This window comes from Phocoena sinus, chromosome 11, assembly GCF_008692025.1.
Source record: "Phocoena sinus isolate mPhoSin1 chromosome 11, mPhoSin1.pri, whole genome shotgun sequence".
NCBI lineage: Eukaryota > Metazoa > Chordata > Mammalia > Artiodactyla > Phocoenidae > Phocoena > Phocoena sinus.
The window spans coordinates 47,368,751-47,378,306 of record NC_045773.1 but is presented as its reverse complement, the minus strand read 5'-3'; the positions used below and the strand labels follow the sequence as shown (position 1 = coordinate 47,378,306).

Below are 9,556 nucleotides of genomic sequence, written 5' to 3'. Positions count from 1 at the left end.
AATTTTCTGCATAGAGGTCTTTTATCTCCTTAGGTAGGTTGATTCCTAGATATTTTATTTTTGTTGCAATAGTGAATGGGAGTGTTTCCTTAATTTCTCTTTCAGATTTTTTTTACCATTAGTGTATAGGAATCCAAGAGATTTCTGTGCATTAATTTTGTATCTTGCTACTTTACCAAATTCATTGATTAGTTCTAGTAGTTTTCTGGTAGCATCTTTAGGATTCTCTATGTATAGTATCATGTCATCTGCAAACAGTGACAGCTTTACTTCTTTTCCGATTTGGATGCTTTGTATTCCTTTTTCTTGTCTGATTTCTGTGGCTAAAACTTCCAAAACTATGTTGAATAAGAGTGGTGAGAGTGGGTAAACTTGTCTTGTTCCTGATCTTAGTGGAATTGCTTTTAGTTTTTCACCATTGAGGACGATGTTGGCTGTCGGTTTGTCATATATGGCCTTTATTATGTTGAGGAAAGTTCCCTCTATGCCTACTTTCTGCAGGGTTTGTATCATAAATGGGTGTTGAATTTTGTCAAAAGCTTTTCCTGCATCTATTGAGATGATCATATGGTTTTTCTCCTTCAGTTTGTTAATATGGTGTATCACGTTGATTGATTTGCATATATTGAAGAATCCTTGCATTCCTGGGATAAACCCCACTTGATCATGGTGTATGATCCTTTTAATGTGCTGTTGGATTCTGTTTGCTAGTATTTTGTTGAGGATTTTTGCATCTGTGTTCATCAGTGATCCTTTTAATGTGCTGTTGGATTCTGTTTGCTAGTATTTTGTTGAGGATTTTTGCATCTATGTTCATCAGTGATATTGGCCTGTAGTTTTCTTTCTTTGTGACATCTTTGTCTGGTTTTGGTATCAGGGTGCTGGTGGCCTCGTAGAATGAGTTTGGAGTGTTCCTCCCTATGCCACATTTTGGAAGAGTGTGAGAAGGATAGGTGTTATCTCTTCTCTGAATGTTTAATAGAATTCCCCTGTGAAGCCGTCTGGTCCTGGGCTTTTGTTTGTTGGAAGATTTTTAATCACAGTCTCTATTTCAGTGCTTGTGATTGGTCTGTTTATATTTTCTATTTCTTCCTGGTTCAAGTCTCGGAAGGTTGCACTTTTCTCAGAATTTGTCCATTTCTTCCAGGTTGTCCATTTTATTGGCATATATTTGCTTGTAGTAATCTCTCAAGATCCTTTGTATTTCTGCAGTATCAGTTGTTACTGCTTTTTCATTTCTGATTCTAGACTTGAGTCTCCTTCCTTTTTTTCTTGATAAGTCTGGCTAATGGTTTATCAATTTTGTTTATCTTCTCAAAGAACCAGCTTTTAGTTTTATTGATCTTTGCTATTGTTTCCTTCATTTCTTTTTCATTTATTTCTGATCTGATCTTTGATTTCTTTCCTTCTGCTAACTTTGGGTTTTTTTTATTCTTCTTTCTCTAATTGCTTTAGGTGCAAGGTTAGGTTGTTTATTTGAGATGTTTCCTGTTTCTTAAGGTAGGATTGTATTGCTATAAACTTCCCTCTTAGAACTGCTTTTGCTGCATCCCATAGGTTTTGGGTCATCGTGTCTCCATTGCCATTTGTTTCTAGGTATTTTTAAATTTCCTCTTTGCTTTCTTCAGTGATCACTTCGTTATTAAGTAGTGTATTGTTTAGCCTCCATGTGTTTGTATTTTTTTACAAATCTTTTCCTGTAATTGATATCTAGTCTCATAGCGTTGTGGTCGGAAAAGATACTTGATATGATTTCAATTTTCTCAAATTTACCAAGACTTGATTTGTGACCCAAGAGATGATCTTTCCTGGAGAATGTTCCATGAGCACTTGAGAAGAAAGTGTATTCTATATTTTCGGATGGAATGTCCTATAAATATCAATAAAGTCCATCTTGTTTAATGTATCATTTAAAGCTTGTGTTTCCTTATTTATTTTCTGTTTGGATGATCTATCCATTGGTGAAAGTGGGGTGTTAAAGCTCCCTACTATGATTGTGTTACTGTTGGTTTCTCCTTTTATGGCTGTTAGCATTTGCCTTATGTATTGAGGTGCTCCTATGTTGGGTGCATATATATTTATAATTGTTATATCTTCTTCTTGGATTGATCCCTTGATCATTATGTAGTGTCCCTCTTTGTCTCTTGTAATCGTCTTTATTTTAAAGTCTACTTTGTCTGATATAAGAATCGCTACTCCAGCTTTCTTTTGATTTCCGCTTGCATAGAATATCTTTTATCATCCCCTCTCTTTCAGTTTGTATGTGTCCCTAGGTCTGAATTGGGTCTCTTGTAGACAGTGTATATACAGGTCTTGTTTTTGTATCCATTCAGCCAGTCTATGTCTTTTGGTTGGATCATTTAATCCATTTGCATTTAAGGCAGTTATCGATAAGGATGTTCCTATTACCATTTTCTTAATTGTTTTGGGTGTTATTGTAGGTCTTTCCCTTCTCTTGTGGTTCCTGCCTAGAGAAGTTCCTTTAGCATTTGTTTTAAAGCTGGCTTCCTGGTGCTGAATTCTCTTAGCTTTTGCTTGTCTGTAAAGGTTTTAATTTCTCTGTCGAATCTGAATGAGATCCTTGCTGGGTAGACTAATCTTGGTTGTAGGTTTTTCCGTTTCATCACTTTAAATATGTCCTGCCACTCCCTTCTGGCCTGCAGAGTTTCTGCTGAAAGATCAGCTGTTAACCTTATGGGGATTCCTTTGTATGTTATTTGTTGTTTTTCCCTTGTTGCTTTTAATATTTTTTCTTTGTTTTTAATTTTGATAGTTTAATATGTGTCTTGGTGTTTCTCCTTGGATTTATCCTGTATGGGACTCTCTGCCCTTCTTGGACTTGATTGACTATTTCCTTTTCCATATTAGGGAAGTTTTCAACTATAATCTCTTCAAATAGTTTCTCAGTCCCTTTCTTTTTCTCTTCTTCTTCTGAGACCCCTATAATTCGAATGTTGGTGTGTTTAATGTTGTCCCAGAGGTCTCTGAGACTGGCCTCAATTCTTTTCATTCTTTTTTCTTTACTCTGATCTGTGGTAGTTATTTCCACTATTTTATCCTCCAGGTCACTCATTCGTTCTTCTGCCTCAGTTATTCTGCTATTGATTCCTTCCAGAGAATTTTTAATTTCATTTATTGTGTTGTTCATCATTGTTTGTTTGCTCTTTAGTTCTTCTAGGTCTTTGTTAAACATTTCTTGTTATTTTCTCCATTCTATTTCTAAGACTTTAGATCATCTTTACTATCATTACTCTGAATTCTTTTTCAGGTAGACTGCCTATTTCCTCTTCATTTGTTTGGTCTGGTGGGTTTTTACCTTGCTCCTTCATGTGCTGTGTTTCTCTGTCGTCTCATTTTGCTTAACTTACTGTGTGTGGGGTCTCCTTTTCACAGGCTGTAGGTTTGTAGCTCCCGTTGTTTTTGGTGTCTGCCCCCAGTGGCTAAGGTTGGTTCAGTGGCTTGTGTAGGCTTCTGGTGGAAGGTACTGGTGCTTGTGTTCTGGTGGATGAGGCTGGATCTTGTCTTTCTGGTGGGCAGGACTGCCTCCGGTGGTGTGTTTTGGGGTGTCTGTGACCTTATGATCTTAGGAAGCCTCTCTGCTAATGGGTGGGGTTGTGTTCCTGTCTTGCTAGTTGCTTGGCACAGGGTGTCCAGCACTGTAGCTTGCTGGTCATTGAGTGGAGCTGGGTCTTAGGGTTGAGATGGAGATCTCTGGGAGAGCTTTTGCCATTTGATATCGTGTGGAGCCAGGAGGTCTCTGGTGGACTAATGTCCTGAACTTGGCTCTCCCATCTCAGAAGCATAGGCCTGACACCCGGCCAGAGCACCAAGACCCTGTCAGCTACACAGCTCAGAAGAAAAGGGAGAAAAAAATAAAGAAAGAAAGAAAGAAAAATAAGATAAGATAAAATAAAATAAATTTATTAAAATAAAAAAATTAAAAATTTTTTAAAAAGGAAAGGAAGAAAGAAGAGAGCAACCAAACCAAAAAACAAATCCACCAGTGATAACAAGCGCTAAAAACTATACTAAAAAAAAGAAACCAGACAGACAGAACCCTAGGACAAATGGTAAAAGCAAAGCTACAAAGACAAAATCACACAAGGAAGTATACACATACACCCTCACAAAAAGAGAAAAAGGAAAATATATATATATTCACGAAGCCCAGGCCTCATTCTATGCAGATAGCTGGGGACCTTGGTTTTAGGTTCATCTCGGATGTGCATTCTCTGAAGCCGAGTCCATTTCTCAGGAGAAAGAATGGTTGTGTGAGGGAACCGTTAACCGAAACTGCCCTCCTTGGCCAGGCACGATGCAAACCGCTTGCGTGAGTTGTCTCACAACACAAGGTCCCTTCCCAATAAGGAACATGGTGCTGCTGCCGAAAAGTAATGGGGAGAACTTGGGAGAGGCTGAAAGGACCCAGCAATTTTGAGGCAGGAGATAGATGGGCCCCAGGGTGAGCAGCTGGAGTTTGTGCCCTGTGGACAGATACTCCAAAACAGTAGGAGGGAGGAGAAGCTAAGCCCTGCCCAGATAAGAGACCACATTCTCAAAGTCAAGGAGACCATCCCAACTACACACACACACACACACGCGCGCGCGCGCGCGCGTGCATGTGCAGAGAAAGGCTCCTTGAAGGTCAAAAAGGGTGGGGCACCACCCTATAGTATGTGATATCAAGCTACCCATAGGCCTCTTCACTAGAATCCACCTTGGCTAAGAGATGCATGTGCACACATGGGAGTGAGGCAGGAGATAGTTGGGCTCCAGGCTGGGCATTTACAACTGGCCTCCTGTTTACATTTCCTGAGGAAGGAGGCAGGTGGGCTCTAGGCTAGGTATTTACAACCAGCCTCCTGTTTGCACTACGAGATAGAAATAACAACAGCAACAGGGTAAATAACGGGACTTTGTCTCCTGAGGACACTTTAAGATAACAGTCACAGCGGAGAAAGAAAGAGGCTAAACCCTGTCTGAGTAAAGGATCAAGAGGTCACATGTTCCCCATCCATTGGGCCAAGGGAGACACTGCACATGTGCAGAAAGGCTCCTTGGGGTTAAAAAGGAGGGGGCACCACCCATAATAGGTGATGCCAAGGTCTCTGGGCTGGAATCCATCTTGGAAAAAAGCTGTGCACACGTCAGGGAGAGTCCTAGGGGAGGTCAGGTGTGGAAAAAGAAACCAGATAATTGGCCAAAGGTAAACAAAGACCCGGAGGAACTGCCCTATATAAATGACTTAACTGCCTCTTTACTGTGCTCCTCCTCATTAGGGGGGACGCCCATACCCTTTCTCTCCGGGTGTGCATCTGTGCCTTGCTTGTCTTAACTAAACAGTTTCTCTGTGTGCTCTCCCACTTGTTGTGCTGTGTCTCTAATAATAAACTTTGTACCTGTTTTTGCAGTTTTTGCCTCCTTGAGAAATGCATTTTTCAATGGAGGCAAGGGCCAGGGGAATTTAGCTTCCAGCCTCTAGCCCCTGGTGGACTAACGGCTGGGATTCCTGGTTTTCATCCAGGCAACCCAGGTCCAGTTCCTGGGCAGAGAACTAAGATCTTGCTTCAGGCCACCGCCCGCTGCTGCCTCTCCAAGATGGCGAAGACACTGAGATATACCAAATACGGACTCAGAACCAGGCAAAGCAAGATGACTGGCCAAGGAAAACCAGAAGAAATGCCCCATAAAAGTGATTCAAACTACCATGAGGGCACGACTCTCTCTGAGCCCGCCCATGTGTCTATCCACATGTACTCTTTTTCCTCCTAATAAATGCTTTACTTGTTTCACTACTTTCTGACTCTATGTAGAAATTCATTTCTACACTGCTGACAGGCCAGGGCCTTGTGACTGGTCACTGGTCCCTGGTGGTCTAGTGGCTAGAATTCAGCGCTCTCACTGCTGCAGCCTGACTTCAATCTCTGGCTGGGGAACTGAAATCCTGCTTCAAGACGCTGCAGGCCGAGGCCACCTGATATCAATTTCATCCCTAGGTATCTACTCAAGAGATGTGAAACATTTTCGTAGCAAGACTTACACAGGAGTATTTAGAGCACTGTTATCCATAGTAGCCCAAAATTGCCAACAGTTCAAATTGTAACTGAGCAGGACCCTACAGGGCTTTCCTGGGACAGACCCTTCCTCCACTTCCTCTGCTTTAGCTCCTCTCTAAGCATCTAGATAATAGCATCTGACAGCACATTCTCTGAGTAGTTTTATAGATGCTAAAACCCCCACCGAATGGAAGAAGTTAATTACTTGATGACCTTGAATGCATAGCCCCCAGACCCACTGGCACCTAAGGACTGATAGTGTTAACCCCTGTGACACTTCTCTGTTACCTCACCATCAACCAGTCAGAGAACTGGGCACGAACTTATCACAAACCCTGAGATGCCTCTCCCACATCTTGCTTTTTTTTTTTTTAAAGATTTATTTATTATTTATTTTTGGCTGCACAGGGTCCTAGTTGCAGCATGCAGGATCTTTTGTTGTGGCACGTGGGTTTCTCTCTAGTTGTGGCGTGCCGGTTTTTCTCTCTCTACTTGTGGCATGGAGGCTCCAGAGCACATGGGCTCTGTAGTTTTCAGCACGCAGGCTCTAGTTGAGGTGCGTGAGCTCAGTAGTTGTGGTGCACGGGCTTAGTTGCCCCGCGGCACATGGGATCTTAGTTCCCTGACCAGGGATCGAACCCAGGTCCCCTGCATTGTAAGGCGGATTCTTTACCACTGGACCACCAGGGAAGTACCATCTTCCTTTTAAAAATGGTTTGCTGGACTTCTCTGGTGGTGCAGTGGTTAAGAATCTGCCTGAAAATGCAGGGGACATGGGTTCGAGCCCTGGTCTGGGAAGATCCCACATGCTGCGGAGCAACTAAGCCCGTGTGCCACAACTACTGAGCCTGCGCTCTAGAGCCCACAAGCCACAACTACTGAGCCCATGAGCCACAATTACTGAAGCCCATGCACCTAGAGCCTGTGCTCCGTAACAAGAGAAGCCACCACGATGAGAAGCCCACGCACCACGATGAAGAGTAACCCCCGCTCGCCGCAACTAGAGAAAGCCTGCACGCAGCAACAAAGACCCAACACAGCCAAAAATAAATAAATACGTAAATAAATAAATTAATTTAAAAAATGCTTTGCTGAGGGACTTCCCTGACTGTCCAGTAGTTAGGACTTGGCTCTTTCACTGTGGTGGCCTGGGTCGGGGAACTAAGATCCCAGAAGACACACGGTACGGCCAAAACAAAACAAAAAAACCCCACAAACACGGTGTCAGTAGATTGGCTGCACGAGGGTGAATGGACCCAAGTTTGGTTTGGTAACACAATGCCCATCGAATAGTAAGTAAATAAAATGTGGCGTGTCCATACAACGGAACATTACTCTCAATAAGAAAGAATGAAGCGCTGATACACAGAAGTTCCTTGAGGACAGGGTTTCTGTTTGCCTTGTTCACTGATGACCAGTGCCTGGCATATAATAGTTGCTCAATAAGCATATGGTGAATGAACAATATAAATCACCTTATTAAACAATTTATTTTTAAAAGATTTTATTACATTTTGAAAAATGGCCATATTAACAGTCATAAAAATGGCCCATGAGAACACTTCAAGTAGGAATACAAAAATAATCTATATTAACAAGTTTGCTATTCATGCATACTGCACCATCACTAACCTCACTGTAAGTTTTGGAACCTGCATATTGTTGGAGCTTCTGATGCAAGACTCAAAGGAGATTATGGCAGTACTGAAGGAAAAAAATAATCTGGCTGACATCCACTGTAAAACTGCAGCTACAGGCTTTTATTTTAAAAAGACAAAAGGTTTTCTCAATATTTACAGCTTTCAAACGGTAACCTCTAACTGCAGGCTGCGGGCTGCCACAGGTGTGCACAGGTGCAGAGTTCATAAGAAACTTGAGTCAGCCCCCCCAACCCCCACATACACAGGTAATAGTCGTGGCTCTTAATTCAGCTCTGCTAAGTGTGCAAGGAGAGGTCTTACTTCTATAAGAGGGAAAGAAGTCTCCAAACAAGGTAGGTAGTTGATCGGGATCCTTATGATTCATTCATTTCTTCTCTTTTAAAAATAAATTTTCAGCACGCAACTTTTCTGACTCCTGGTCAGTAATTTTTAAGAAAAGGAAAAGAAAAAAAATTAAGGCTCTAATTCTTGCAGGAAGAGTTATTCTGGCATTCATTAAGTTTAAATTTCAAACTAGGACTATAATTTTCCGTTTGTAAACTACTTTAACAGTAAACAAGAATCTCATGTGTATGATAACTGACTGAATTATGCTTACAATAGCAATGGCTGAATTTTTTTTTTTTTTAATTCAGGAGGTTCCCTGAAGAAAGCAGTTAAGTGAGTCAATAGTTAAATTAAATTTTAACTAAATCATCATTTAAAAACCAGAATGAGTTTATTCGGCACAATTTTCAGGAGTTTACCTCAGCAAGCCTGACGTTTTCCTTCTTCAGCCGCACGACGTACTGGATCTTCTGATGTAGGTTTTGGTGACCTACCAACTTCCCATTTTCCTCGGCGAGACACTCCACCTGCTTCCTTAACATTTCCATCTCCTGCAGGTAAATCAATCCAGGGAAGGGAAAATGAGCTGCTTTTAATTTTTATTTTACAATAACGTTATGTCGTGCCTTCCAAGAGCACAGGGAGGGAGAGACAGAGCCCAGGTTCCCAGCTTTCGTGGCCACACATCTTTGCGTGCAGAGGAGCAACTGTAAACCACGGGATGCCCAATCGCAGCCCGGAGACTTATGCTGATCGGCTCTGTTAATAAAAACCAACACACAAATGCACCTGGCACGTTCTCTCCTTTTCTTCATACAATTCTTCCAGCTTTGATCTTAGTTGTTCCTTTTCTTGGAACGCTTTAGACTCCAACATTCTAACTCGTTCAACTTCCTCAGTCATTGTAACATAGTCGGTCTCTTTGTTCTGAAGGGCACTCTGGAGCTGCTCTAGGCTGTAACAGTAACTATCACGTTATGGTCTCCCAAAGGCACGTAATTATAAAACAGTACTCAAATCAGACACTTGTCACCCAAGCCCAGAATTTTTATTTGAAAGTATCACTAATATCCAGCCCTCCCCTTTCTGACAGCACAGGAAGACAGCAAGAGCTGCAGATACACTTTTTTATGGTTGTTTTACCCAAAACTTTCATTTTGGAAAGTTCCACAAACCGTTTTTTACACAACAGAAATTTAGAATGGAAACTTTTAGATCTAGCCCTCAGAGCAAACTGTTACTTAAGCATTATTACAGTCTGCATGGTTTATTCAGTGCCCCATATCTTAGAGTAATCATTTCTGGTTTCAAAAACTGGTTCTCAGATGGTGGGACACTAGTCATTTCTTCAAGGATGTGCTATTTAGAATTTATACACTTTATGCAACTATCAATTGAAAATAAACATTAAAAAGAAGGGTTACCCATGGATGAACCTAGAAATTGTCATACTGAATAAAGTTAAGTCAGACAGAGAAAGACAAATATCGTATGGTATCATTTATATGCAGA

At 41.4% G+C, this 9,556-nt stretch overlaps 1 protein-coding gene across 1 annotated transcript in view; it reads right to left on the bottom strand.

The window, feature by feature from the left end:
• Window positions 1-7,527: 7,527 nt before the first annotated feature.
• Window positions 7,528-9,556, bottom strand: part of KIF15 (kinesin family member 15) — a 74,810-nt gene continuing 72,781 nt past the window's right edge. The window contains exons 33-35 of the mRNA XM_032648010.1: window positions 8,834-8,999; window positions 8,464-8,595; window positions 7,528-8,132 (exon numbers count right to left, since the gene is read on the bottom strand). Of these exons, the coding sequence (XP_032503901.1) occupies window positions 8,082-8,132; window positions 8,464-8,595; window positions 8,834-8,999 (349 nt within the window). The 3' untranslated portion in view covers window positions 7,528-8,081. The remainder of the gene's footprint in view (window positions 8,133-8,463; window positions 8,596-8,833; window positions 9,000-9,556) is intronic.